This window comes from Huiozyma naganishii, chromosome 3 (genome assembly GCF_000348985.1).
Source record: "Huiozyma naganishii CBS 8797 chromosome 3, complete genome".
Classification (NCBI taxonomy): domain Eukaryota; kingdom Fungi; phylum Ascomycota; class Saccharomycetes; order Saccharomycetales; family Saccharomycetaceae; genus Huiozyma; species Huiozyma naganishii.
In genome coordinates, this window is record NC_035924.1 from 1269134 (window position 1) to 1296633 (window position 27500).

Here is a 27500-nt window from a genome sequence, read left to right on the forward strand (position 1 = left end):
TTGCTAGGGGAACCCCGCCAGGATGTGACAACCACCACGCCGGAGCCACCTCGAAAGATTTACCCGCCAGGCGAGGGCCCCTGCAGAGGGTGCAATCTGGAAATCCATGGCAGGGGTGTCTGCTCGAAACGGCAGAACGAACTGTCCGGCCAATGGCACAGGGAATGCTTCCACTGTTCCAGCTGCGACGTCAGATTCAACAGGAGAACCACATGCTACATTTTCAATGACGCACCGTACTGCCAGAGACACTACCACGAGGCAAACGGGTCCATCTGTAATGTCTGTGACGACATCATCGAGGGCGAGTGCCTCGAAAACGATAAGAGACAGCGCTACCACGTCAAGTGCCTCAAGTGTTTCCTATGCCACCAATTGATAACAAAGGACTACTACATTTTCAACGGGACCGTTCCGCTATGTGGGAACCACGACATGGATGCGCTACTAAGAGACGGTCTCTCGCCATTGGAGGACTCCACGCATGAGCCAAAGACCAACCACAATAACGTCATCTCCAAGAGAAGGACAAGACTGATAAACTACGATTAACAACGTCTCTTGCGATTCCTCTCCTCTTATTCATATACGTTTACGTACCACTTTTCCGCGAGGAGGTATCAAATAACTTTCTGGCAATCAATCGCAAGCAACTCTCGACGAGACTCGACCGTCACAGAGGCAGTATCGCATGAGTATCCGTACCGTTGACGCCGTCAACCGCCCAGGACTCGAACCGGAGACTGTCACTTATGTGTCGACCGGATTTCTCAACAGGTAAAAAATTTTGTGACGCTGTAACGGTCCCGATTGGTACAGTTTTGATGCGCTGTCCAGTTCCCGCAGTGGTCTGGTCCCTTTGTACTCCGTCGGAACGTTTGGCGAAGGCAGATACGTTGTCTGCTGGGGCCTCTTTCTCTTTGTGTTCTCCTGCTGAAATTACATCGAGAAGGAGGATTCCTGGGGAGATTGCTGGTTGACTTATGGCAGGAGATCAACCGGCTGGCAAGCACGACTGTGCAAATGAGCCAATGCACGGTGACAGGACCCCAGGGCTCACCACGGCTCCCGTTTTCAGCCCGCTCGATTTGCAATTGGAGCAGGATGCCAGGACTGTGGTGATCACCTCACCGCGAAATAGCAGTGGATCTTGGCGACAGGTGCTCTCCCCGAGCACACCCAAGTCCAAAAACACGGAGATGTTCGGATCGCCGCCTCCCCAATGCTCAACACCGCTGAGTTCAGGCAATTGGAGGATTACGAGGACAAGCCGGTGCGAGGTATATCGCGCCAGTTGAAAACCAGGTTGAACTCTGCGTTGATGAAACTACAGAGCAACTGGGCGGAGAAAACTTTGCCCGTGTTTGACGACCGCTCGAGGGGCAAGCATAAATGCGACGAGGACTCTGACACGGAGAGAAACAGTTCCGTGAAGGAGCTCCGCGCAGAAACCACAGACCGCTCGCCGAAACGACGAAACGATACCGGGCGAAAGACTGTCTTGCCCAAGAGTAGGAGTCAAGCTAAACTACAAACGGCTAGCCCTTGATTGGGCGAGAGGCGTATTTCCCGACGGGATCACATATGCTTAGCGTATACTGCATACATCGCATAATAACGGAGGGGTTAACAAACACAGATTATAGTAATAAGAGTAGCACATATGCATATATACGTATATATACATTACATATCCTTGGCGATTGTGCCCCCAAAATCGATGGCCGGCGACATCAATACATGGTTATGACGTTGTAAATTACATAGAAGTGGAGAGTGTGGACCACACCAATCCAAAGGATTCAATATCTTGTATGATCAATCGGTGAACTTGTAGGACCCTGTCGCCATGGTGATGGACCCACCTCTGTAGGACCCTCTCTTCATTTTGTTTTTGTTCTTGGTGAAGTCCTTCCCGCGGACGCGGCCAAGTCTTTCGTTGGCCATCTCCCCCCACGTCCCCGCAGCGCCCTTGTACGTGTTATCCGTCAACTCCCATGCCTCAAATGCAATCTTCTCCCTCTCTATACGGGAAAAGTGCCTCCTCTGGCCCTCTTTTATCTCATCAGTACCGGCGGAAATGTTAAGCTTGTTCCTTTTCGTTTCAGGTTCCGGCGTGGGTTCTGCGGTTGACGACTTGGACGACGTGGATTCCTCATTCTCGCGAGGTCTTTTAGCAGTGTTTTCGCTTTCGGAGCCAGAGCTGGTGCTGGAGCTGGTGCTGGAGTCTGTGTCTGAGTCTGAATCTGAACTGGACTCCGAAGAGCTAGAGCTGGAGCTGGAGCTGGAGCTGGAGTCAGAATCAGAATCAGAATCAGAAGAGCTGGAACTAGAACTAGAACTAGAACTAGAACTAGAACTGGAACTGGAACTGGAGTCTGAGTCTGAACCGGACTCCGAAGAGCTTGAGGAACTGGAGCTAGAGCTGGAGTCGGAACCGGAACCGGACTCCGAAGAGCTAGAACTGGAACTGGAACTAGAACTGGAACTGGAACTAGAACTGGAACTGGAACTGGAACTGGAACTAGATTCTGAGTCCGAGTCAGAACTGGAGGATGAGCTCGAAGAGTCTGAAGAAGAGTCCGAGGAGCTCGAACTGGAACCCGAATCACTCGAGGATGACGATGAAACGCTGCTGCTGCTGCTGCTGGACGAAGAAGAATCTGAATTCTCAGACTCGCTGCTACTGCTGCTGCCAGATGACGACGATGACGACGACGACGAAGTTTCGTCCGAAGAGGAAGATTCCGAATCTGAATCGGATTCCGAAGTGTTGCTGCTGCTGCTCGCAGACGTCGAGAACGAGTCGCTATCCTCCTTCGCCTTCTCCTTGGCGCTCAACTTTGGTGCCTTTTCACCTTTAGCAACCACTTTACTCGAGCCCATAAATTCTAATTTTTATTCAATTTTTTTAGCTTGGTTATCTTTCCCCCCAATCTGACAAATCAGCCTTCAACGTCTACCTACTTCGCATCCACCACTGTCCCCCAACCAACGAACCGGTCAATTCGTTCAACTTTGCGATGAGCTGGAAAATTTTCACTTTCAAAGAACCGTTTTTTCCATTCTCTTTCGAAATTTCCCGTTCTGAAAAAGACAATTCTGCGTGTCCCGATTAGGCAGTCAATGTCCCAATGGGGAAAGTATAGCAGGTTGCGACGCACACCAGGCCAGATACCAGTGATAGAGGGCCAGGGCCGTTGCTGGTTGCGTCCCCCTCGAGTGTGCCCCGAATGTGTCCAATTCTCTGCTCTTGTTATCGGTGGGGCTGCGCTAATCAAACGGTCGTTTTATTACACAGCCATGCTGCATAGTTATCTGACACAATATGGCTTGTGTAAGCAATTTGATAACAGGGGAAAGACAGGGAAGCAAAGCAACGAGGGAAAGGGGCTACGTTGGTGTGGTGGTGTCCCCGCGGCACCCCCCCACAACGCACAAAAAGTCAAGACAAAATAAAATGTGTCAGTCTTGGTGACCAATCTCCTATCGTTGACACAAAAAGTTGTTGCAACCGACTGGAACGCACACAAAAGCGCGTTCGCCGGTAGCGGTCTCGTATCGCTCTGCCACTAGAAACACTGCAGGAGCACCTGATTGTGCCAAGTTGTTCAGCCGGGGATCGGGGTGTTTGGTGAACTAATCATGCCTCAGACACCCTCTATCATAATGTGTCACAGTTTTTCTCTTTTCTGCCCTGGCAATATGCAAGAGGAAGAGTCCCTCGGTTCCGGTATCGGCCGCACCCGCCCGCGCAGTATCGCACACTCTGTCTCTGCGGGCTTTCTCCATTGCAACACTGACACAAAAATCTTGACTGCATCGAGACTGGATTGCAGTGCAGATAACGAGATAAATCCGCTCGTCGAACGGCATTATTTTTGCGAACTCTTTCTCTTTCTGGGTACGAAAACAGCAACAGCAGAAATTGTGTCACTAATTCCTCTCGACATCGCAGACCTCTCTGTGCGTTTGTCAATTGCGATTGTGTTTCCAGTGGGAAAACAGTTCTCGTTTTGTTGCTGTTCTCTGAGTTTTTGTCCCGATAAGGCGTGACACCGAAGTGCACGGAGGTGCATCCTGATAACGTCGCGTCTCGTTGGTGATTGTGAGTCTTCTTCGTTTTCTTAGGGGGTGGGAAGTGGGAAGTGTTCAATCTTACACTCTTCCCCCACCCCGTCTTGGGGTAGCGTAGTTTTTTTGGTATATAACACGGCACCAAATTCAGCTTTCTGAGTCTTGTTGTTGGTGCCATTCGTAGATCTTATTCGTTCGTTGATTATTAGATCTTCTTTGATAATATACACCCCAGTCAAAAAACTATACTCTGGTCTTCTCTACTGGAAACTTTTAGTAAAGTATCTTATTCAGTTAGGATATTTTACTATAGAGCCCTACAACTAAAATCAGTGTTGTAACCTGCCTACCCCCACACACAATTAAGCTACTATTTATTTGGGTCGTTTGAAATATGACCTTAAGACAAGTTAATACATTCTCCGAGGATGATAGCTTGGACAAGAAAAACGACCTTGTCTTGACGAAGGAGAACTCGCACACCATCGAGGAGGACTCCAGAATCGTCGATGACTTGGCGTCCCAGTACGAAGACGATATCCCCGAGGGGTACGAAGTGCCCACGGAGGAGGAATTGCGTACTCTGAAGCACGTCGGAGGGCACATCCCGATGCGGTGCTGGTTGATTGCCGTTGTCGAGTTGTCCGAAAGATTCTCGTACTACGGGTTGTCCGCGCCATTCCAAAACTACATGGCAAACGGACCACACGACAAGCCACCTGGACTTCTACAGTTGAACAGTGACGGTGCTACAGGTTTGTCGTACTTCTTCCAGTTCTGGTGTTACGTCACTCCCATCTTCGGTGGGTACATGGCCGATACCCACTGGGGGAAATACAACACCATCGCTGTCGGCACAGGTATCTACATCTGCGGTATCTTCATTCTGTTCATGACCTCCATCCCAAGCATCACCACGAAGAACGCAGGGTTAGGTGGGTTCATCGTCGCCATCATCCTGATCGGGATCGCTACCGGTATGATCAAGTCGAACCTGTCGGTGCTCATAGCAGATCAGTTGCCAAAGAGAAAGCCGCTGGTGAAGACTAAGAAAAATGGTGAAAGGGTCATCGAGGACACCAACCTCACGCTACAGAACGTGTTCATGTTCTTCTACCTCATGATCAACATCGGGTCGCTGTCCGTTATTGCCACCAGTGAACTGGAATTGCACAGGGGGTTCTGGGCTGCGTACTTGCTGCCCTTCTGCTTCTTCTGGATCGCCGTGGTAGTGCTCGTCTTGGGTAAAAACCAGTACGTCAAACCGCCGATCGGTGACAAAGTGATCTCCAAGTGTTTCAAAGTATTGTGGATTCTAACGAAGAACAGATTCAACTTCGACGCCCCCAAACCCTCCTTAAACCCTACCAAAAACTACCCATGGTCCGACAAGTTCGTCGATGAAATTCAAAGAGCATTGGGCGCTTGTAAAGTGTTCCTGTTCTACCCAATATACTGGACCTGTTACGGCCAAATGATGAGTGGGTTCGTCACCCAAGGTAGTATGATGGAGTTGCACGGGTTGCCCAACGATTTCTTCCAGTGTATCGACTCCATCGCGATCATCGTCTTTATCCCAGTTTGTGAACATCTGCTGTACCCTTTCATCAGAAAGTACACTCCCTTCAGACCAATCACAAAGATTTACTTTGGGTTTATGTTCGCGTCCGGTTGTATGATTTGGGCCGCAGTCCTTCAATCGTACATCTATAAGGCAGGACCTCACTACAAGTGGCCATTGGAACACGATGGTCCCAACCGTATCCACGTCGCTTTGCAAGTACCTGCGTACGTCCTATTGGCCTTCTCCGAAATTTTCGCATCCATCACTGGTCTAGAATACGCGTACTCCAAGGCACCTGCCTCCATGAAATCCTTTATCATGTCTATATTCTTAGTGACCAATGCATTCGGTTCCGCCATTGGGTGCGCCCTGTCTCCAGTCTCGAAGGACCCAGACTGGACATGGTTGTACACCGGGTTGGCCGTGGCTTGTTTCATCTCCGGCTGTTTGTTCTGGGTATGTTTCAGAAAGTACAACGACATCGAGGAGGAAATGAATGCTATGGATTACGAAGTTGATGCAACAATGTTGAAAAAGGTGCCCATCGAGACTGATACAGTCGCTTTGGAGAAGGGATCCTCGGAAAGTGTCGTCTCTCTGTGAGCATGACCCGTGTATTTTTATTTAATTACTTTAAGTGTTTAACCTATTCCAATAACACACACTCACATACGTTCAAACTCACTTCTTGTCCAGACACCAGAGTTTAGTAAGTAGTGCTATTAAATCTTAACAAATATACAATACATATGAGATAACTGGTATACAGAGTCTGCGGGAAAACCAAAAACAGATCAGTTTTAACTCTCTTGGACGCAATTGGTTGGTGTGGCCACACTTTCTCTTTCTACAGTTGGTGGCTCTTGGAGGCAATCTGGCGTAACACTTACGGCAAACGGACTTCTCACAGTTGTACTTGGAAGCCAAAGCTTTCAAAGATGGTTCAATGATACCACCTCTCAATCTTAGGACCAAATGCAGAGTGGACTCCTTTTGGATATTGTAGTCGGACAAAGTTCTGCCGTCTTCTAGCTGCTTACCAGCAAAGATCAGTCTCTGTTGGTCAGGTGGGATACCTTCCTTGTCTTGGATCTTGGCCTTGACATTGTCAATGGTGTCGGAAGATTCAACTTCCAACGTGATGGTCTTACCAGTCAAAGTTTTGACAAAACTGTATTAAAAGAGGGATGAACGAAAAAATGTTAGTAAAAACTAGAACGCCAAGTAAACAGGGTAGAAAAATCTACCTGGAGCACTCGTGTAGAGGGCCACATCACATTCTTCATTTGCTTATCTGTCACAATGCCATAATATTACTGTGACAGAGGATGGGGGGCAACAAAATACAGTAGACAGCACAACGGCACAACGGCACACCTCGATACCTGGTAGGCTGATAAGTACGGTCATACGGGCACTCTCACCGGCCTCCCTGCGTGGATCCCATTCCCAACGTGTACAAGCAAAAGAAAAATACGGTATTTCCCTCAGTACCGGCAACGGTATTCACTTTTAAACATACATTTGCATCTTTGAAGCTTGGTTCCCTTGTTGTACCTCCAAACACAGCCGTTAAAGCAGGTATCCAGAGCTACAACCTTCCAATATCACCTGGTTTGAACAGTTTCACGACTTGCAAGCAACCAATTCTGCGTCACGAGAGAAACCAGCGCGTGTATTTCCCATTTGGGAAATCTCTTAGAAAAAACACAATTTTTCAAAAAAAATAAAAAAATAAAAAAAACTTAATGGTGTTTGGGTTTTTATATTTTAGCAGTCATTTTTGGTTTTGTTACCCGTTTGCTTTTGAAACGTCTACTTTTTGGAGGATAATATGGAACCCGTTGTAATAGGTTATAGTAGTCATATTGCATTGCGATGAGCTTTTAGACGTTGTGGGTTTGGTTTTGTCTGTAGCGTTTGCTTCAAGTGTGTTGAACTGCGGATTCTGCGCCGATTTTAAATGAGTTCCGGGGAGACGGCTGGCGAATTGTGCTCACTTTTGGGCCTGCCCATGGATACAGTCAACGGGCTGCCCTTGGCCGTTCAGAATGCGATCGCCTCCAAATTTACCAGTGAGCGGCAGACGGTCCGCACGGTGGAGGGTCGCATGGAATTGATTGTGGAGGAGAACCGTCTTTTGAAATCCAGCAACTTGGACATGTCCAGGATTGTTACTGAAAGGGCTGAAGAAATTGGCCGGCTACGAGATGAGGTCTCTACAGTCACAGGTCAAACCTCTGCTCTTAGGGCGGAATTGGAAAACTTGCAAAACGATTTGGAGCTGCTGAAAGATAAAGACCTGGCGCTGCAGTCTGAAAGAGACTCCACGGTAGCTTTGCTAGATGGCCTGAAGTTGGAGAACAGTGCGTTGCGCGCAGAGATAGAACAGGCGAAAGAACTCGCCAGCATTCGCCAGCATGATTACGAGGCAGACCTAGACTCCAAGACTGGGGCATTAGTCTCGAAGGAGGAGGAACTTCGGCTTGCAAAATCTGAGAGGGCATCCCTTATATCGCAGACAGAGCGGCTGTCGCAGGAATTACTTCAAAGGGACGCCGATATCAGGCAACTGGTTGACGCAGACAAACTGAGGCAGGATGAATACACGGACGAAATCAATTTGCAAAAACATCGTGCAAGACTGCTACAAGAACAAGTGGCATCTCTGGAGAAGGAGGCTAAGCTGGTCGGCCACGAAACTGAACCCGAGTATGAAATACCGCCCCCGGGAGAAGAGGTGGCACTACAGCAACGTTCTCACAGCATATCAATGGATTCTTTATTGACGGGTAATGACGAAACTTCTCACAGTATGTCAGAACTCAATAACAACATCTCCATATTGAGCAATAGATTGAAAAGAGAAACGTTATCAAAACAGAAACTTGAAAAGCAGGTCCACAAATTTGTCACTGAACTCGAACAAACTGCACCTATAATCAAGTCCTTTAAACAGAAGAGTGAACAATCCGATGCTCAGATACATAAGTTGCAACTGCATTTGGAACATGTTACAAAGGACAAAGAAACCATTTTTCAGGAGGTGGAACAGTACAAAAAACAGTTGGAACAGATATCCGGACAGGACAAAATTTTAAGGAGGGAACGGTTCGATCTGGCTCGCCAGTTGCAATACTTACTCCTGAACGGCTTCGTCAAGGACTCTGATGATCCTTTGACATCCTCGGAGTTTTCGTATATTAAGGAAATATTGAACACTGATCCAGAGGAGGGAAACACATCTTCAACAGACTCTCAACTGATTATCTCCAAAAGAATGTTGAAGTTCAAAAGCATTGTAGAACTACAACAACAAAACATCAACTTACTTTCTGCTGTAAGAACATTGTCAGACAGGGCAGAAACCCTAGAAAGAAAACTGGAAAGCGGAGATAGCATAGAAGCTATTAACGAGGCCAAACAAACTCTGCTAGATTTACAACAATACAATTCATCCCTTGAGGCAAAAGTGGAATCCCTAACGAATAAACTAAAAGCCAATGAGCATTTTACTTCAATTGGTGACGGCGAGTTTGGCAACTCCGATCTTTCTGACGGAAACAACATACAAGCATTGAAGAACAAATACGATTCACTAATGGCAGAAAGTTCCGAAACCATAGGCCATCTATACAGCCAAATCAACAATTTACAACAGTCTAAGAGTGACCTCGCTAAAGAATGCGAAAGTTTGATAAACTCTAAACATCTTATTGAGGACCGATTGAAAATTACACAAGATATGCTTGATTTATCTAAGAATGAGAATTCAACATTGAGGAACAGAATAAAAAATACCAGTCAAGCTTTAAAGGAACGTGAAGTCGAAACATCTCAAACAATCAAGAAGTATTTGGACTGTGTAGCAAAACTCGATGTCATACAGCGACAACTGGAGAATACCCTAGTCGAGAAAGACATATTGCAAAATGCGCAATCATCGATAGAAAACAAGTTAAATCAGGCATTAAAAGAAAGAAATAACTTCCAAGGACTAATTCCTCAACTACGGGCCTTACAGAAGAATCAAGACGAACAACTGAAAGATATCCAGGTTTCTTTACAAAACAAAATTGACGATCTGGAACTAGAAAACACTGAGTTAAGGAATAAAATAGACACAAAAGAAACATCTCCTAGCAGTGCGCTCACAAACCCCAAGGCTGAACTGGAATGGTATCAGACGAAATTTGACTCTTTGAGCGGCAGCAATGATGCATTAAATGAGAAAATGATTGAGTGCGCCTCCACGATAGAGACCTTGACCGTGAAAACGCAAACGCTAGATATTCTGCTTCAGGAAGCCAATTCCAAAAATAAACTGCTTGAAGCTCGTGAAACAGTTGATGATGTCAATAAACTTACCGGCGCTCTAGAGACTGAACTTGCTACAAGTAGAACGCGGCTGACTGATACAAGTCGTGAACTTGAAATTTCCTCTAACACAATTAGGCAGTACCAATCTGAAATAAAGGTTCTCAACGAAAGACAATCCGAACTTGAAAATGAAAACAAGCATTTAAGAGATGAAATTGCAATCTTGAGGGATGAGCTGACACATAATGGAGGTGAATTTGAGAGGGAGAAAGAAGCATTGATGAAAAAATTATCAAATCTTGAGATTAGACAAGCTGAATTAACGAAGTTAGAGGAAGATTATACTGCAGAAATTGAAAAACTGAAACTCGACTTGGACAAACAAGCAATGCTCGGCAAGGAGATCAAATTAGCACACGACGAAGAAGTAAGAGAGGTACAAAACCGAAATACTGAAACTTACAGGAATGAATTAGAATTAGTTGAAATACGTCAAACGAAGGTCTTTGTAGAAAAGGAGAAAGAATTGGAGTCCCGTATTAAAATACTAAACGAACAGATCGAATTGGACAAAGAGAGGATGAAGCAATTTAGTGACGAAGAATCGCTGCTCCGTGAACAAGTTAAACTACTGGCAGATGAAAAAGCAAGTGATCTTGTGGATGCAGGTGTCTCCCCTGAATATACAGATTTGGTGAGGAAACTTTCTGACGAAAAGAAAAATCTCGAGTCAAAACTGTTTGCTTCACAATCAGAAAAGAACAGGCTTCGTGAACAGCTAACTAAAACCGAATCTGAAATAGCAGTTCTGAATATGAATTATGAGCAAGCCAAAAAAGAGGTTGCTGCAGAGGTAAACAACGAGAGCGGACGTGCTGAAGAGCATATAGCGCAATTAGAGTCACTAAAAGAAAGCAACATGTCTTTAACTAATGAGGTCAAACTAGCGCAAATGAGGAATGGTGAAATTATAGCCGAATTGAATGAGCTCAAAACTAAATTCAAGTCTGTTGAATCTCAGTTGGACGAAGCAAGAAATGTCTTGTCATCAAAGGATATGAAACTGATGGAACTGCAAACGGAGTGTTCTCGTTTGAAAGCAACCTCTCATGATATGCCTCAGAACGGTAATAAAGACAGTAGTTCTGAATTGGTTGGGGCATTGCAAAGCAGTGTAGCCACGTTAACGGAGCAAGTGGACAACTTAAAGCATGCAAATACAGAACTCGAGGATAGGTTTGGTAGATTGAAGAGACAGGCTCGTGAAAGACTCGACGCTTCAAAAGTCACCATCAATTCTCTAAGGGACAATGTCGAAACCCTGACAAAGGACAAGACAGCTTTGCAAGACGTGATAGAAAGAAGTAAAGATGAGCTAAACGAATTACGCGCTAAAATACAGGAACATATCGAGACGTCGGCAGTTATGAAAGAGTTGAAGACTGAATTAGCAGCGGTCATGTCGAAAAATAAAGATATCGAAGCGGAATTGAATGAGACGTCAAAATCATCCAACCAATTGACAACAGCGTTGAACGAAGAGATCGAATCGTTGAAACACGAGGTACAATATCTGAAAGAGGCATCCTCGGCAGAACCGCAGGGAAATGAGGAAATGTCTGGTGTTGTTGAATCGATGAGGAAAGCGTTTGAGGATGAGAAAATAGCCTTTATGAAGGCCACATCGGAAGATTCTGAGGCAAGATTAGCTGAAGAGAGGGGCAAACTTAAAAGAGAAATGGAAGCTCTCGAAAAGGAGAAAGATTCTCTAGTCATGGAAAAGACACGTTTGGGCGAGGAAAACACTGCTTTGATGAAGGCTAGATCTGACGTACCGGACATTGAGACCTTGCAAAAGCAATGGGAAGCCAGTAACAAAGAGAGGCTGGTGTTGTTGTACAAGGAAAAGAGTGATCAAATGATGCGGGCGAAGATGGACGAACTGGAAGAACAGTTTCAAAACAGAGTTAGGAACAAGGAGAAAGAACTTAATGCTTTGAAAGATGAAATCGAAGAAAAATGCAAGACCGGGCATGAGGACACACTTATTGCTGTAAAGAAGCGTGCCTTTGAAGAGGGCAAGCAACAGGCGACCATGAAAATGAGTATTCTCGAGCGGAAAATTGCCAAACTGGAGGCTGAAAGCAAGGCAACCAAAAGTGGCAGCGACATGTCCGTCTCGGAGGATGCCCCCAGGTTCGTAACGCCGAATAACAACAAAGTTCAACAAGCAAACCAACCGTTCCTCGCAACGGCGGGTTCTGGTTTTTCTGTCCAGTCCAGCGAAAGTAATCCGTTCACGACACCTGTATCGAGGGGTGCTGCGCACACAAATGCGTCCTCGCAGTCCAAGTTTGCCCCTACGTTTCTGCTGAACAGCCAACCGCCAGTGTTAGTGTCTGGGTCATCAGATGAGGACAACGATACTATGCGTGGCACTTCTGTGGACGAGGACGCTGGGACGGCTGTCCCATCACTGAATGAGAACAATAAACGTCCCGGCGAGGGTGAGTCCAATCTGAAATCCCCGTCGAAGAAAACGCGGTCTGTGAGCGAAGAATCCAGTGGAGACAGTACTGGGGACATCTCGGATGAGTGATGTACCGTGCTACTGTCTGTTAGAGTTTAAATACTTGTGTATTAATACTACGTCGAGATTATATTGTCTTATTATTTGTCAGGATAAATTGTGGAACCCCCCTTGGGAATTAATTCATGACCCATTACCCAAATACGGTACTACGAACTATTATAATCCCGACCTGCAAGAACATCACACTGTCCTTACACACATTATTCAAGCACAATCTACTTTAGCTCTTACAGATAGAGACCGATACTATAGATATAACTAGTCTTTATATATGTGAGAATTTCCCAGATATTCTCAGAATAAGAGTATGTTTCATAGTGCGACATATTAACTTCCACATGGCAATATTGTCATACGTTTCATATAATGTTTCTGCCTATGATGATATCTTATCACCCCTATAGTGGTCATTTTCTATATTCAACATTATCATAGTCATTTTCTATATCCAGCACAATTTTATTATTATTATTTACTTTCTTTCTTTCTTCAATTCAAATTTTTCAGTGCTTTCCCATGACCAATATATCAAAAGAGCCCAAAGCTGAGTCAATAAGCTCGACTTGTATGGTCAACTCCTCTTGATGTTGGTCTGACTTATACTGTAGCAGATTATATAGCTGGCCATCAAGGCACAGTTCAAAAGCAGGATCGTTTGGGCCTTCTTGTTTATTCTGCAACTTGATTTCGAACCCCTCTGAGATTCGCTTGTACGTAGTGTAAGGATCCGCGGTCAACTCATCGCCGCGACGGTTCTTATACCCTGCCATGATTCTCTCCAGTAGTTGTTTACGATTGAGGCTCGATGAGTAGGCCAGCAAGTGCAGTTCGTGCTTGAAGGGGTCTGATTGAGGGGATGGGATGTAACTCGCCTCGAGGTTGGGTACGTTGACGAGCGCGAAGTAAGCGTAGGATCCAGCGACTCCCTGCTTATCCAGTGTGATCTGTTCCTGCAGTTTGTAGTTCTGTAGGATGTCCCCCGAGGCTTCTTGGAATCTTTCCACGCCCATGGACTTGTACTTCTCGTTCTCCGCGGCATGGAGAAGATTTGCGTGGAACCCTAGCGACAGGACTATGAAGAAGACGACGGAGGTCTCTCCATCTGGGAGGATTGCTCTGTACAGGGGGAACTCTGCCGTGACCAGCTCACCCCTCAGAAAACTAGCAAACGCTTCCACTGGACAGTTGAGGTTCAGGCTATTCGCCAGGGCGTTGCCCGTCCCCATAGCGATGGGTAGGATGGTAAGTGACGATCTGGGGGATGGGACCCCCGCCCCAACCCCGTTGAAAAACTCCGATACGCTTGTGTCCCCTGAGACAAAGAGGATGGTGTACGATTGCGTTGGATCCAGCTGATTGCCAAACTCAGCTACAGACTTGCTGTTCTGCGACTTAACCACCTGGTACCTGGCGTGCAGCCGGCGCAGCACGGGTTCTATGACATTTACAGTGATATCGTTCCCCGAGGTCCTACCTGTCCCAGAGTGGACCGAGTCCAGCACGATCAAGTTCTCTCGGGTGAACAACTGCGGAGGAGCACATTCCTGTGGGCACGGCTCTGACAAAAGCGCAAACTTAGTGTACTTGGACCCATCCTTGTCTATCTCTACAGAGATGCGCTCGCCGCAGAAGTCCACAAGATGCTTTCTCACTGTGGTGATCATCTAAAACTGGTGCGGTACTAAGACTAAACTGTTGAATGGTACATGACGAGAGTGCGGCATGCGATGCCCTTAAACTAAATCTTCAAAATCTTGACGATATTTTTTTGTTCACTCATTCATCACTATCAAGTAGCACCTTGCGCTGTTACAGGAGGTCCCAACCGGCAGCTGCGATGACAACCAAGACGGCGAGACCCGCAGCACTCGACCACACCTTGTATGTACTAAACAATTGACTCAGTCATGCCCCCACCAGAACCGTACCAAACGCACAAATAGTTGAAATACTAACATGTCCCCAGAACACTGAATGTGCCCTTCGAGACGCCGCGCCAGGCGCTGATCGCGTCGCAGGTGTTGCAACCGGACCCGATCCTGAAACCACAGGACTTCGCTGTGTCGTACGCGGCGCAGGGCCCGTGCCTCGAGGCGAGGTTCTGCGGCAGGGACGCCCGCGTGCTCCGCGTCGGCGTCAGCAGTGTCATCGACAGCCTCAAGACCATCATCGAGTCCCTCGACGAGCTGGACCAGACGGGACCCTCAAGCACCGAGGCAAGTATGTAAGTAAGCAACGTACATAGCACCGGGACCGTCAGCTAACCTAAGCCCTAAGTTAGGCCTTCCCGCCTTTCTGCCCTAACCCTAATTAGGGCTTCATTGCAATTCTTATTCAAACCCTGAATAGGGCTTATACTTTCTAGCATCTCAAGCCCTAATTAGGGTTTGTATTCTTTGAAACCCTAATTAGGGCTTCGAGGAGAAGTTTGTCATAGAACGATATTTTTTTTGTTTTTGAGACAGAAGGAAAATTTGTTATCGAACGGAGGGAGGACACAAGGAGAAGGGAAAGACGGGGAGAACAAGGAGACAGGGAAGCGAGTGTGTGCCGTGAAGAGAGTACAGACGTGATTTTCTCGGGTAGTAGAAGAGGAGAGATCACGAGAGAGAAATACGGGGCAGAAACACAAGGATCACTCTAAAGCTTTGCCCGTTTGGTCTTTTTAGGAGGTGGGGGAAGGACAAAAAGAGAAAACTCTTTACGCTAGTATATTATAGAGTTGTGTCCAAAACTGCAGGGGGACACACTTAAAACACACACACATACTTGTCAGGCGTCTTTTCTGAAAATATGCCACAGCTACTGGCTGCACAGCTTATTCCCAACAACAGCACCGGCAACAACAACAACAGCAACAGTAACGTCAGGAACAACGGCAGTGCAAGTGGGTTTGTGCATCAGCAGAACAATAGTGTGATTTTTCCGCGGGACAGTAAGAAGACACTTGACGGGATATCGTGCATCATAGCGAGCGTCGAGAAGGAGATGGAGGCCCACTGTCAGGGAGACGATGGGGCGAACCACAGTGGACAGAAAAGACACGGCTCCGCGTCGTACAGTTTCGCAAATGCAAACTTCCCGTCCAAGAGGCGAATAGCAAACGCTGAGGAAGATTCAAAGAGAATCAGCTCGTACTCCGATAACCTCTTGCTCCAACAGAATACACCCAGGAGATCGAGAGACGTTGCAAGGAAGTCTGCGTCCGGATCGGCGTCTGGGTGCCGATCCGCCTCTGGGTCTGGATCAGCTCCACAGGAGTCACCGTTTTGCATGGAGTTCACATCACTAGCGAATGTGGATCCGCTACCTACAACAGGTGGTGCTGCCACTGGGGTCAATACACCAGGGGGGCTTGGAGTAGACAACATCAGCAGCGGGAAGCAGACTGTGTTCATAGATAAAAGTATAGGGGCGACCCACAGGTACGCTACTGAGACACAGCAGGGAGAAATAGACAACAATGGGGAAGGTGAAGTGGCAGGGAATAATGATAATGCAGATAATGACGGCCTACCAACAAACGGTAATGGGGACAACAATGAGAAGAACTTAAGCAACGACAATGACAACAGCAACAACAACAGCAACAATAATAATAACTACCCAGCCGACCAGTCGGACGCGCAGAACACATCCGTCACCAGGAAATCAAGCCAGGCACTCGTGCAGAAACTGCAAGACATTTACAAGGTCATCGTCAAGCAGGAGATCGAGCTTCAAGAACGTTGCTCGCAATTGACCACGTCACAGACTACAGAGCTTAAGAACCTATGGACCATCTACAAGATCAACACCGACCTCATCAACAACTACACTACGTTCATCACCACAGCACTGCTTCCATCACAGCCGGCACAGGACATACTGATCGGAGAGGAGATAGTAGAAATTTACAGGATAGAGAGAAGACTGTGGGTTTACGGGACCATCACATTCCTAGACGTCTTGAAAAACTTCTCGAACTTCATGGACCCAGAGGTTTGCTCACAGTTCATCACACACGTTTTCATCTCGCTGTCGGCAATTCTAATAGATATCCCACCGAAACACGCAATTCCCTGGCTGCAAAGACTGGGCGACCTCTCACGGATGGCCATCGCCTTGTACCCATCCGGATTCATCGACTGGAAGCTGAGCGCAGAGCACTGGTATATGGAGGCCATGAAGTTTACGTACAGTCACGGCAAACTGTACTACCACATGTCTACAGTGCAACAGAACACATTGGAGGCGTTTGTCAACTTGGGGAAATCAGTGTTTTGCCAGGACACTTTCACTCCATCGCAACAGTACATGCAACTTGTCATTGACAACATTTATCAAAGAACTTTTGTTGACAGGAACACGGGCGGGAATTACAGAAACCCAGACCTCATCGACTACCTGAAGCACAGTGAGGTGATGCTATTGCCAAGCTTCTTGGGAAGTAAAGATTTGCAACAAGTAGTTCTGAACTACTTCCAGGACCGGTTCGGTATCGATTACAGCGAGAACAACATCTTCGACACACAGGACATGTTTTTCCAACCACCAAGCTGCCTAAGGTTCTTCTTCAGACACGCCCCAGCATTTGCAGAGTCGCACATCTTACAACTAGTAGGGTTCGGTAACCCTAAAAATCCATTTGCATTACTTTTCGAACTTCCCAAATACTTAAAGGAGAGAAGAGACAAGAAGGAGAAGAATAAGTCCAAATCAACGTCAACAGCAGATGTTTCATCCACAGCGCCGAAAACAGTAGACGACCAAGCGACAGATAACGTCAATGAGGGCACAAATGACGATCACGAGCTAACGGCCACGCTATCAGGACCAGAATACTTGGATAATATAGAAACGCTGAAGTATGCTATCGAGACACCAGACATTTGCACGTGGATCAAGTCTCTTGATTTCATTAACATGACTTCTCTTAAATGCTCCATGATCGTTTTGAAGAAATTCTTACACGGACCACTCTTGATAGCGTTACCTCATTTCCTTCCCTGGACGGTTTTTATAATAGCGTGTGGGATCAAGGTGAACGAGCTCGAGAACGAGAAAAACTACAAGTTCTGGCGGATCTTGATGAAGAGGATATTCCCCTGGGACACCATCACAAGCTTTTTGAACGTACTGCTCGCATACGTGCTGGACAACTACGGCAATACGACCATCATCGAGGAACTCTGTATGCAGTATTCGGACATGGATTTGGATGATATGCTGGCACACTTCAACAAATCAGAGGATCTGCCAGAGGTTTGGAAGTGTTGGGGTACTCTTTGGTACGACGCCATTTGCAATAAAAATTCGGTCGATGCGGACACTTTTGCAGGATTTGGTATTGGTGACCACATGTTTTTAGATTTCCCGATCGATGGTATTGAGTTTGACGCGGAGGATGAAACTGGTGCCAAGTTTTGGAAGCGGGCCTTGAGAGTCATCTTTCTTTTCAAAGGTATCTCTAAAAAATTCGACTTTGGTTTGAAAATCAGTCATGAAGCAGGCGTGTACTGCCGTAACGAGAAGGCCGCTGACTCGCCACTGAGACGATTTACATTCAAATTGGAATCCTATGATGAACCGACATCCTCTAAATTCAACGAGTTTATCCCGCTTTGCGAGGAGGTCAGTGCCATCAACAACGACGCGCTGGCAACCCCGTCGTTGAGTGTAGTACAGGGGGAAAACATTTTCGAGTACATGGGATACCGCACATTAGGGTTGGACAAGAACTCCTTTGACAAGAACGGGGAGATAGTCAGCTCGTCCATTTACACGTCTTGGATGATAGACACGGGCGAGGCCGCTGCCGCTGCATCATCGGCCACGGATAACAATGCCGTCTCTGAGGGCCAGGGGGATCTTGCAGCCAATGGGACACCGATCTCTGCGAGTTTATCTGCAGCTGGTAAGACCACTACGAGCCATGTAACTGATGATCAAGATCCAGGATTGAACGAGAACGACCTGTTCAAGAAGTTTATGAGTTTGGGGGACCCTCGGGACAGAAACGTTTACCACAACATGATCACGGGCAAGTCATACCTTGTGAAGAATCTGTGGGAAAGTTCTGTAGACGAATTGGACCGACTGAAAACATTTTTCATCTTTGACGCTACGTCTTGGCTACGACATTTTGCACACATCTACAAAATCGCGACAAACGGTGTCTTGAAATTTGGAGTCTGCTTGACGACGTTCCAAGAGTTACGGTTCTTGAGGAAGTCCAAGGACGAGAATGTCGTGGAGGCCGCTGCACGCGCGATCATCACGATGCGGCAACTGTACAGGGAGAACCGACTGTTGCCGCTGAGGTTTACTGGGAACGTCGCCAACGACATCGAGGAGCACCTTGAATTCGAGGAGCAAATCACATGGCGATCCCATGTGGACGAGTTTGTCATCGAGGCAGTGATGAAGGCGCAGGACAAGTTTACCACTGCTGGCGAAACGAAGCAACCCGAGGAGGAGGGCACTGGCCCCCCCAGGGTCCCCCTGGGGGGGAAACGGTTCCACTACGTCACTCTAGTGACCAACGACCAGAACATGAAGCGGAAGGCGCAAGACCAAGGGATCAAGACGTTCAGCACCGACTTTGTGTTCTCCCTGTGCAGTAAATTGGGCATGTCTCTGGACCTGTGCACGAATTAGAGAGACCGCCCTTCGTGACTCTGCCCTTTGCGACTCCGCCCTTTGCGACTCCGCCCGCTGCGGGGTCTGACTCTGCCCACCCGCCCACCTCTACATCGTCCCCTGTGTATACTACTCAAGAGCAGCGCATGCAACTACCCGAACGGGAAACTCCGGGGTCCCAGGCACCGCCCGCCGCCGGCCGCCCCGGAGCTGCCGGACGGACGGAGAAACGGCGGGAAAAACGCCCAGACACCCGGCCGCGCGGCCCGTCTTCCGCCGCTCCGCCGCGCCTCGGACGGATGGAGAAAAACCCGCCTTTTTTGACACAAAGAAAACACGGCTTCCGAGCCTCGGGAACCCTTTGGCAGCGGTACACAATAGAATGGAAGAGAAGAGCCCTCGAAGACAGGAGTACGTAATTATTTTATATATAAGGAAAGAGTCTGTGGGACGGAAGTGTTAGTTTCTCTCGTTTTCTTTCTCTGTTTCGTTTGTTTCTCGATACGCGACACCAATCAATTGAAGAGCTTCAGGTACAATTGACTTGTAACGAGTTCTTTTTGTTTTTTTTTGTAACCGTCACCAATATGCCCTCTAAATCGAATTCAGCCGCTACGGACGCTATTTCTGTGGAACAGAAAATTAGACGGGAATTGAACTTGTCTAAGGAGGTCATTACGATTAGGCGTAATGCTCCAGCCGCTGTTTTGTACGAGGATGCTTTGCACGAGAGGAAGACCGTGATTGCGTCTTCTGGTGCTTTGATTGCTTACTCCGGTGAAAAGACCGGTAGGTCCCCCAAGGATAAGCGTATTGTGGAGGAGGAGACCTCTAAGGATAACGTCTGGTGGGGCCCCGTCAACAAGCCCTGTTCGGAGAGAACGTGGGAGATTAACCGTGAGAGAGCCGCTGACTACTTGAGAACGAGAGACCATCTGTACATTGTGGACGCGTTTGCCGGGTGGGACCCGAAATACAGGATTAAAGTCCGTGTCGTTTGTGCTAGAGCGTACCATGCCCTGTTCATGACCAATATGTTGATTAGACCAAGTAAAGAGGAATTGGCGAATTTTGGTGAGCCTGATTTCACCGTGTGGAACGCGGGGCAATTCCCTGCCAACATGCACACTCAGGATATGTCCTCGAAGAGTACCATCGAAATCAACTTCAAAGCCATGGAGATGGTTATCTTGGGGACAGAGTACGCAGGGGAGATGAAGAAGGGGATCTTCACCGTTATGTTCTACTTGATGCCCGTCCACCATAACGTGCTAACGTTACACTCGTCTGCCAACCAGGGGATCAAAAATGGGGACGTCACTTTGTTCTTCGGGTTGAGCGGGACAGGTAAGACCACTTTGTCCGCTGACCCACACAGACTGCTGATCGGTGACGACGAACACTGCTGGTCCGATCAAGGTGTCTTCAACATCGAAGGTGGATGCTACGCTAAATGTATCAACTTATCCGCGGAGAAGGAACCAGAGATCTTCGACGCGATCAGATTCGGGTCCGTCCTGGAGAACGTCGCGTACGACGAGAAGTCACACGAGGTCGATTACGACGACTCGACCATCACGGAGAACACAAGGTGCGCTTACCCGATCGAATACATCCCAAGCGCAAAGATCCCATGTCTTGCCGATTCGCACCCGAAGAATATCATCCTGCTAACTTGTGATGCCTCCGGTGTACTACCACCAGTGGCCAAATTGTCCCCAGAACAGGTCATGTACCATTTCATCTCTGGGTACACCTCGAAGATGGCTGGTACAGAACAAGGTGTCACTGAACCGGAACCTACTTTCTCCTCGTGCTTCGGCCAACCTTTCTTGGCGTTGCACCCAATCAGATACGCAAAGATGCTAGCCGCGAAAATGTCAGAACACAAGGCAAACGCTTACTTGATTAACACTGGGTGGACAGGCTCCTCGTACGTCTCGGGCGGGAAGCGTTGCCCCTTGAAATACACAAGGGCAATCCTGGACGCCATCCACGACGGATCACTGGCCCAGGCAAACTACGAGTCGCTGCCCATCTTCAACCTCGAGGTCCCCACCGCAGTCAACGGCGTCCCCCACGAACTACTAAATCCAGCAAAGAACTGGGCCCAGGGAGAGGCCAAGTACAACGGCGCAGTCTCAAACCTCGCGTCGCTCTTCGTCGAAAACTTCAAGATTTACCAGGACAAAGCCACACCAGACGTCTTGGCCGCGGGGCCCATCCTATAACGACCCAACGAGAGTGACCGTTCCGAGCAGATACTGCTCCGCAACCTCGTTATTTCAAACATGATCAATATAATATATATATATATATAATCGAGTAAATACTGTTAGTGCTACTACTACTCCTCCACCCCGCCTTCTTCTACGGACGTTTCTCAGGAAACAGTTTTTCCGATACATATTTCCGTTTTGGGACAGTCACGTGACTCATTTCTTGTTTTGGAAATAAAAAAACTGGAAAAAAAATTTCTTTTTCTTCTTTTTTTTTTTCTTTCGAAGCGATGAGCAATTGAAGCTTTCACACAGTGAAGGTTTGAATCTTTTGATTGATCCTTGGGAGTGGTTGATAGTACCCCTCCACACCGCACCACCGCCAATACTAACCGCTTCTTCGAACAACACCCTCCCCTGGAACGTTTCTTCCAACAAGTTATTCATTTCTTTCCCTTGGGTTTAACCTGCTCTTTAATGGAAATGGAGGAGGAACAGGATAAGAAGAAAGCCAGCACAGGGCCCTTCAATCCTCTGGACTACACGGCCTCGTTGGGGTACCAGACACACCGACGTGCCGGACGAAACTCGTGGTCGAAAGAGGACGACGAGAAGCTGCGACGGCTGATAAACGACGCCGTCGTCGCTATGGGATACATCAACGGCATCGATGATGTGAGGGACACGAAAACCTCTTTGAAAGTGTCGAAAGAGATCCCCTGGGATAGTTTGGCCTCATTTTTCAATCAACGGGGACGCACGGGGAAGGATCTCCGGAAGAGATGGAGTGGGTCGCTCGACCCGAACGTGAAAAAGGGCCGCTGGAAACCAGAGGAGGACAAGCTGCTGCTACAACTCTATGAAAAGTACGGCCCACATTGGATGGCTGTCTCAATGGAGATTGCAAGCAGGACAGAGGACCAGTGTGCGAAGAGATACACGGAGGTACTCGGGCCGTCGTCGAAGGGCAGGCTGAGAGAGTGGGCAGAGGCGGAGGATCTGCTGTTGATCAGCAAAGTGAAGAAGTACGGGACCAAATGGAGGAAAATCTCCTCAGAGATGGAGTCCAGACCAAGCTTGACCTGCAGGAATCGATGGAGAAAGATAGTCACGATGATAGCCCGCGAACAGGCGTCCGAAGTTATCACGAAGGCTGTGAAGGAGAATCAGGCAGTCAAGCTAGGCCCCGCAGAAGAGGAAGAGATCCGGTGTAACAAAACTGATAGGAAAGCGGGTAAGAGGAAACGACCAGTTGAAGAACGGTTGGAACCAAATAGGGTTTCATTAGGTTCAGGCGAGGAAGAGGAAGAGGAAGAGGAAGCAGGAGAAGAGATTGATGAAGCTGAGGATGACGACGACGACGGTAGTTCATCAGATAATGGCTGCTCCGCGGCATCCAACCAACCGTTAGAATCACAGGGAAATCTGCAGTACCCTCACGCTACAGACCATGCGCTGCGGGACACCCACAACGAACAATATTCTCTGGGACTCAGAAATCAGCACAGGAAAAAAACGGCACCGTCCTCTACACAAACGGAATGGAAATTCGTGCTTAAGGACGGGAAGAGCTTATCCATTTCTAACGGGACCATTAGCAATACACAATTAGTAAAAGAGTTGGTAGAGCAGGCTAGAAAATACGATCTGAAAGTATCCATCCATCAGCATATTCACCATCACTACGGATCACAGTTGAGGAGACCTAACGAGTTCGACTCGCAAAACGCACCTTTGAGATCCATGTCCTCCAACTACGTCCATCAATTTCACAGAAGCACGACACCACCAGTCCCCACGTCTTTGTCGTCAACCAACATATCAGCTTTGAACACGGATGTGTTTGATGGGCTCGTCAATCAAACCAACACAATAAATGAGAACCAGAACGGAGATGAAGAGGACAGAAAGACACCGTACGAATCAAGAGAAAACGATTTCCTCTCCAAAACTCCCAACTTTAACAATCTAGGACTCGAATTGTCACCCGCTATCACTGGCCACCTTCACAATCACTCTCATGATATGGGTCATTTAGAAAATAACGGATTGAACGGCAACCTAATCCATGATTCCAACAAGACGAATCCACATCCAAACTCAAAGTCACTTTTTTACCCAAACGATGGTACACCGTCATCCTCGACAAACATTATAGCACCCACGTTGCGGTCGAACCATACGACAGGCTCGAGCTCTACAGGTTCCTATAGCACCCCAGGCAGCGAACTCCCGGATGTTGGTCCCAATCGTAGCGCACACTTCAACTATCTGCCGCCTACGATACGACCCCAGCTGGATTCTTCAGACAACACGCGTTCAGCTGATTTGAGTAAGCTTTTGAATCCAACACCTGGGCAACCTTCCCCACAAGGAAGAAGGAGTAAAAAACGACGGAGGACGAGAGCCAAAGGGTTAGGGTCTGAACCTAATTCTTCGAACTCGACAAACACGAACACCCCTTTAAGCACGGTCCACACACCACACACAACGAACGACCACCCTGTACCACAAACATCTCCAGGGACAATGGGTTCTACTGTGTCCTCCGCAGAGGACGGTGTAGACTTTTGGGAAACGCTGAGTTCGTTAGCTAACAATAAGAACATACACAGACATCAGCATCATCACAGTGGCGATGATAGAGCGACTGGGTTGGGCGTGGAGCAAGTAGCCGAGAGTCCGAACTACGAGCTATTTACCTCTTTACTTGGTAAGGCTGGCCCGCGACACGAGGACCATACTTATAAGGAAACGGATGATGGTAAGCACAGTGACACAAACGATAGCATCGATCCTTTGTTGCCCTTGAATCCAAGTTAATATATTCTTTTGTTGGGAAATGAGCAAAGCCGGGAACGTTTTATTTCACGCCCGTCTCAATAAGCTCTCAAAGCGACGTGGCTGTGCTTTCTTCTTCCTTCTTTTGGATGCTAAAACGTTGTATTGTAGCCTTTATTATGAAGAGGGATGAAAGCGGGTATGTAAGAATATATAGATAGATGATAATAGACAACAAGCCTTCTATTATTTTTTTGGGATGGTATTATTCTTCCTCCCACCAGGGACATGTAGTGAGTGGTCATGGCCTGGCTTCCTTGTATTTAATGCAATCAGTTGGGTCTTAAACTGTCAAGGAACTGCCTTCTGTTTACTGTGTAGTTTGTGAATTCGTTCTCGTATTGGTCCTCCTCTGTTATCATTCCAGTGTTGTCCACGTCGTAGTTGTTTCTTAATGCGTATTGATCAGTGGCTGTCCCCACAGGTTTGTAGTCCGTGTTGTCAATCGGCAGTGTTCCCTGAGGCGTCGTAGCAATTGTCGTTGCTGTGCCAAGGTCCGAAGGGCTGTGTGGTGGTGGTTGGTAGTTAGTGCTTGCGTGCTGAGCCGATTTCTTTGGGGTTCCAGACGCGTTGTTGCTAACGGCTGTGCTGTTATCCATCTTCGATACCGATCCCAAGGAGGAACCGCGCTCCGAGACCGTATACGACCCGAGCCATTTCTGTTGTTGCGGGTTGTGGAGCATTGGATAGTATGACCCCAAATCCTGGTTCTGAAAGTTCTTGATTATCCCGCCTTGACCCGTGGCAGACTGTGGTTGTGTGTCTGAGTTGTCCGGCACGTTGGTGCTATCAATATCGAAAAGCTTTTGACCATCTGCCGCGACAAAGGGGACCATTTGGTCGTAGACGCTGATCTGGCGAGAGCTGTTGTTGTGGTACCCTTGCATCGGGGGGCCCTGAAAATCCACAACGGAAGGGATTGACAATCGCGAGACGTTTGCAGAAGGTGGGGCCGCGAGCACGGAGTTATTTCGCTGCGCCTCGTTGATCTTCCTTCTGTACGCCGGAATGTATAGCGTGTTTTTGGGCTTACCGTGCCTTGTTGACCCCTCACGGGGTTCCGCAAGGTTATCACTCGACGTGAGAGTCGAGTCCTTCAGGTCTTCGACGGTGTCGAAACCGACGAACCCGCTCTCGTCGTAAACTGCACGTTCCAGCTCTTTATCGTCCTGCAACTCTCTTTGAAACCTGCGTTGCAGCCTGTACCAAAATGCGACAGCAACAAGAATCCCAATACCAATGGGAATTCCCACGGCGCATCCGACTGCGGTACCGACTGTTCCCATTAACCCTGAAAGAAAAACTAGTATCACAGTATTTGTGCTGAGGAGCGAGGGGAAAACAACAGCAGCAGCAGCAGACGACTAAATCTTTCGTTCTGCCGCACACAAATCTAAATTATTTTTTGGGCAGCAGCCAAAGAGCAAGTAAGACGCTAACTCTTTCGATCGAGAATGGAAGGTTGAAGAGATGATCCAGGTAAACAAGAACCCAATCACTGCGCTTTCTGTACAGAGTCCCGTGTCTCTATATCGCGATTTTCTGCTCGAGAAAAGTTTTTTCGAGACTTTTTTCCGTCTGTTTTGACGATTTCCTAAACCGGAACAATGTGCCCCGCAATACTACCGGATGCGGTAAGGCATTGCCGGATCTGTCGCGGAGGCGCGGGCAGAGCACGGGCACTGTCCACTGTGCACCGTCATGGTAGTGTTCGGTGGGTCCCCTTCGGTTCCCGTGAGCACCCAAGGGGGACATCGCTAAACCTCCTAAGAACCCGGTTCTTAGAACCGTAATGCTGGTGCGGAATCGAAAATTGACAGATGCGGAACTGTATAAATGATGACCGAGTGCTAAAAACACACACGAGTATTTCTTGTTGTGTGGTATTTGCCCATCCGGGATAACAGTGACAGTGGTGGGCGCTCTGTCCAAAAGGTATATAGATAAATGTGCTGTATTGTGTTTCCCCCAAAGAACTCCGGGTAGTGGAAAACTGCTCTGATGTGGAGTCTAAGAACCACGTGATGTGCAAAATTGGCACGTGCTGGAAACGCTACAATAGCATAATGATATTGTAAAAGGTAGGGCAGTTAAGAGGAACAATTCGTGGAGACATGCTGGAAAGTAGAACTGCATCTGCAGTGTTCTCAGTGAACGTGATACCGTTCACTCTCCGTGTGAAGTGATAAGTCCCAAAAAGCTGGAAAAGAGAAAAATTATAAAGAGCAAACATCATTTTCCAAACTGCTTCTGCACCATTAACCACAACATGTACTTCTGGATCTCCATGCCAAAATGCAGCAAACCCGTTTTTCTCAACTGATTATGATATAAAGATCACATATTCCACCTACTGGAATTCTTCCCCCCACCTCGCTCTTCTTCTCTGAGCTTCTTTTTTCTATACGTCTGCCAGGCCCTCAGTCATTAATCTCGAGCTAAGATCTAACCTAGCATCGTTATTATATACATATATAAGAGGTCCGGTCTTGATTTTTCCATTTTTAATAAGACTTTCCAAAATTTAAAATGACAGGGCAAACCGGTGACTGAATTTCACAACTCGAACAATTGATCTGGAAACAGAGGTTATATATGCTCATTTGAAGGATGCTCTCAAAAATATACCTTTATATTGTCCCAACTCAGAATGAACGGGCCTGGCAGAATCAGTGAGGAAAGAAGACCCTGTTCAGACTGACTCTCAAATTTGACATTGTAAAGAGACATAGAGGGTGTAGCATATGTGGGAGCTTCGGCGCCACTACCTTTATAGTTTCTTTACTTAATTTAATGAAGCGGAGCTAGACTTTATTTTCCCACGTTCTAGCATTCAAGGCGGCGCCAGGTGCTGATCCGGGTTAAAGACATTGTCAGGTGGGGAGTTTGGCTAAATCAATCACAGAAGGCTGCCTTTTCAACATGGAAGCGCATTCAGGTTAAAGAAGCTGGCACTTCTGCTTCGCACAAGTCAAAAATAGACCCATCATCAATATCTAAATTTTTTGTGTGGAATTTTTTGTTTCTTTCCACATTTTTCAAATAATGTTCCAACAAGTAAAAGGTCAAATTCCCTCTGGTGTTGCGATACAACGGCGGTAGTGTTTTCACATAGTACTTGAAATTCTTTTCTAAACTGGAACACCTTCTCAATTTTGTGGACAGTTTTATCAGACGTTTAACAATATTTGGGGAAACACTATGAGGACCGATTCGAGATCTTCCTCAGAACTCATCATAATTTCGGTATTTGGATCTAAGTTCT

At 47.4% G+C, this 27500-nt stretch overlaps 12 protein-coding genes across 12 annotated transcripts in view; 7 read left to right on the plus strand and 5 right to left on the minus strand.

Moving 5' to 3' along the window:
* The window catches only part of PXL1 (Pxl1p), a gene marked incomplete at both ends in the record, with an annotated part of 1869 nt that extends 1317 nt beyond the window's left edge, over nt 1-552 (plus strand). The window contains one exon of the mRNA XM_022607392.1: nt 1-552. This exon is cut by the window's left edge and continues 1317 nt beyond it. Within this exon, the coding sequence (XP_022463993.1) occupies nt 1-552 (552 nt within the window).
* A 1266-nt stretch (nt 553-1818) lies between these two features.
* SRP40 (Srp40p) lies at nt 1819-2886 on the minus strand (the record flags this gene model as incomplete). Its single annotated transcript, XM_022607393.1, has 1 exon — nt 1819-2886. The coding sequence occupies one exon, from the start codon at nt 2884-2886 to the stop codon at nt 1819-1821; it is 1068 nt and encodes a 355-aa protein (XP_022463994.1).
* A 778-nt stretch (nt 2887-3664) lies between these two features.
* KNAG0C06560 (uncharacterized protein) lies at nt 3665-4255 on the minus strand (the record flags this gene model as incomplete). Its single annotated transcript, XM_022607394.1, has 1 exon — nt 3665-4255. The coding sequence occupies one exon, from the start codon at nt 4253-4255 to the stop codon at nt 3665-3667; it is 591 nt and encodes a 196-aa protein (XP_022463995.1).
* Nucleotides 4256-4471: 216 nt separating this feature from the next.
* PTR2 (Ptr2p) lies at nt 4472-6244 on the plus strand (the record flags this gene model as incomplete). The annotated part of the gene is made up of 1 exon (XM_022607395.1): nt 4472-6244. One exon carries the CDS (start codon nt 4472-4474, stop codon nt 6242-6244), a length of 1773 nt encoding a protein of 590 aa, XP_022463996.1.
* A 126-nt stretch (nt 6245-6370) lies between these two features.
* On the minus strand, nt 6371-7171 carry RPL40B (ubiquitin-60S ribosomal protein eL40 RPL40B fusion protein; the record flags this gene model as incomplete). Its single annotated transcript, XM_022607397.1, has 2 exons — nt 6371-6812; nt 7164-7171. The coding sequence occupies 2 exons, from the start codon at nt 7169-7171 to the stop codon at nt 6371-6373; spliced, it is 450 nt and encodes a 149-aa protein (XP_022463997.1).
* Nucleotides 7172-7604: 433 nt separating this feature from the next.
* On the plus strand, nt 7605-12560 carry MLP1 (Mlp1p; the record flags this gene model as incomplete). The annotated part of the gene is made up of 1 exon (XM_022607398.1): nt 7605-12560. One exon carries the CDS (start codon nt 7605-7607, stop codon nt 12558-12560), a length of 4956 nt encoding a protein of 1651 aa, XP_022463998.1.
* A 497-nt stretch (nt 12561-13057) lies between these two features.
* On the minus strand, nt 13058-14218 carry KNAG0C06610 (uncharacterized protein; the record flags this gene model as incomplete). Its single annotated transcript, XM_022607399.1, has 1 exon — nt 13058-14218. One exon carries the CDS (start codon nt 14216-14218, stop codon nt 13058-13060), a length of 1161 nt encoding a protein of 386 aa, XP_022463999.1.
* A 173-nt stretch (nt 14219-14391) lies between these two features.
* Nucleotides 14392-14782, plus strand: PCC1 (chromatin DNA-binding EKC/KEOPS complex subunit PCC1; the record flags this gene model as incomplete). Its single annotated transcript, XM_022607400.1, has 2 exons — nt 14392-14435; nt 14521-14782. 2 exons carry the CDS (start codon nt 14392-14394, stop codon nt 14780-14782), a joined length of 306 nt encoding a protein of 101 aa, XP_022464000.1.
* A 565-nt stretch (nt 14783-15347) lies between these two features.
* Nucleotides 15348-19193, plus strand: ESL2 (Esl2p; the record flags this gene model as incomplete). The annotated part of the gene is made up of 1 exon (XM_022607401.1): nt 15348-19193. The coding sequence occupies one exon, from the start codon at nt 15348-15350 to the stop codon at nt 19191-19193; it is 3846 nt and encodes a 1281-aa protein (XP_022464001.1).
* A 569-nt stretch (nt 19194-19762) lies between these two features.
* PCK1 (phosphoenolpyruvate carboxykinase PCK1) lies at nt 19763-21406 on the plus strand (the record flags this gene model as incomplete). The annotated part of the gene is made up of 1 exon (XM_022607402.1): nt 19763-21406. One exon carries the CDS (start codon nt 19763-19765, stop codon nt 21404-21406), a length of 1644 nt encoding a protein of 547 aa, XP_022464002.1.
* A 465-nt stretch (nt 21407-21871) lies between these two features.
* On the plus strand, nt 21872-24217 carry BAS1 (Bas1p; the record flags this gene model as incomplete). Its single annotated transcript, XM_022607403.1, has 1 exon — nt 21872-24217. The coding sequence occupies one exon, from the start codon at nt 21872-21874 to the stop codon at nt 24215-24217; it is 2346 nt and encodes a 781-aa protein (XP_022464003.1).
* Nucleotides 24218-24507: 290 nt separating this feature from the next.
* Nucleotides 24508-25521, minus strand: SKG1 (Skg1p; the record flags this gene model as incomplete). The annotated part of the gene is made up of 1 exon (XM_022607404.1): nt 24508-25521. The coding sequence occupies one exon, from the start codon at nt 25519-25521 to the stop codon at nt 24508-24510; it is 1014 nt and encodes a 337-aa protein (XP_022464004.1).
* Nucleotides 25522-27500: the final 1979 nt, after the last annotated feature.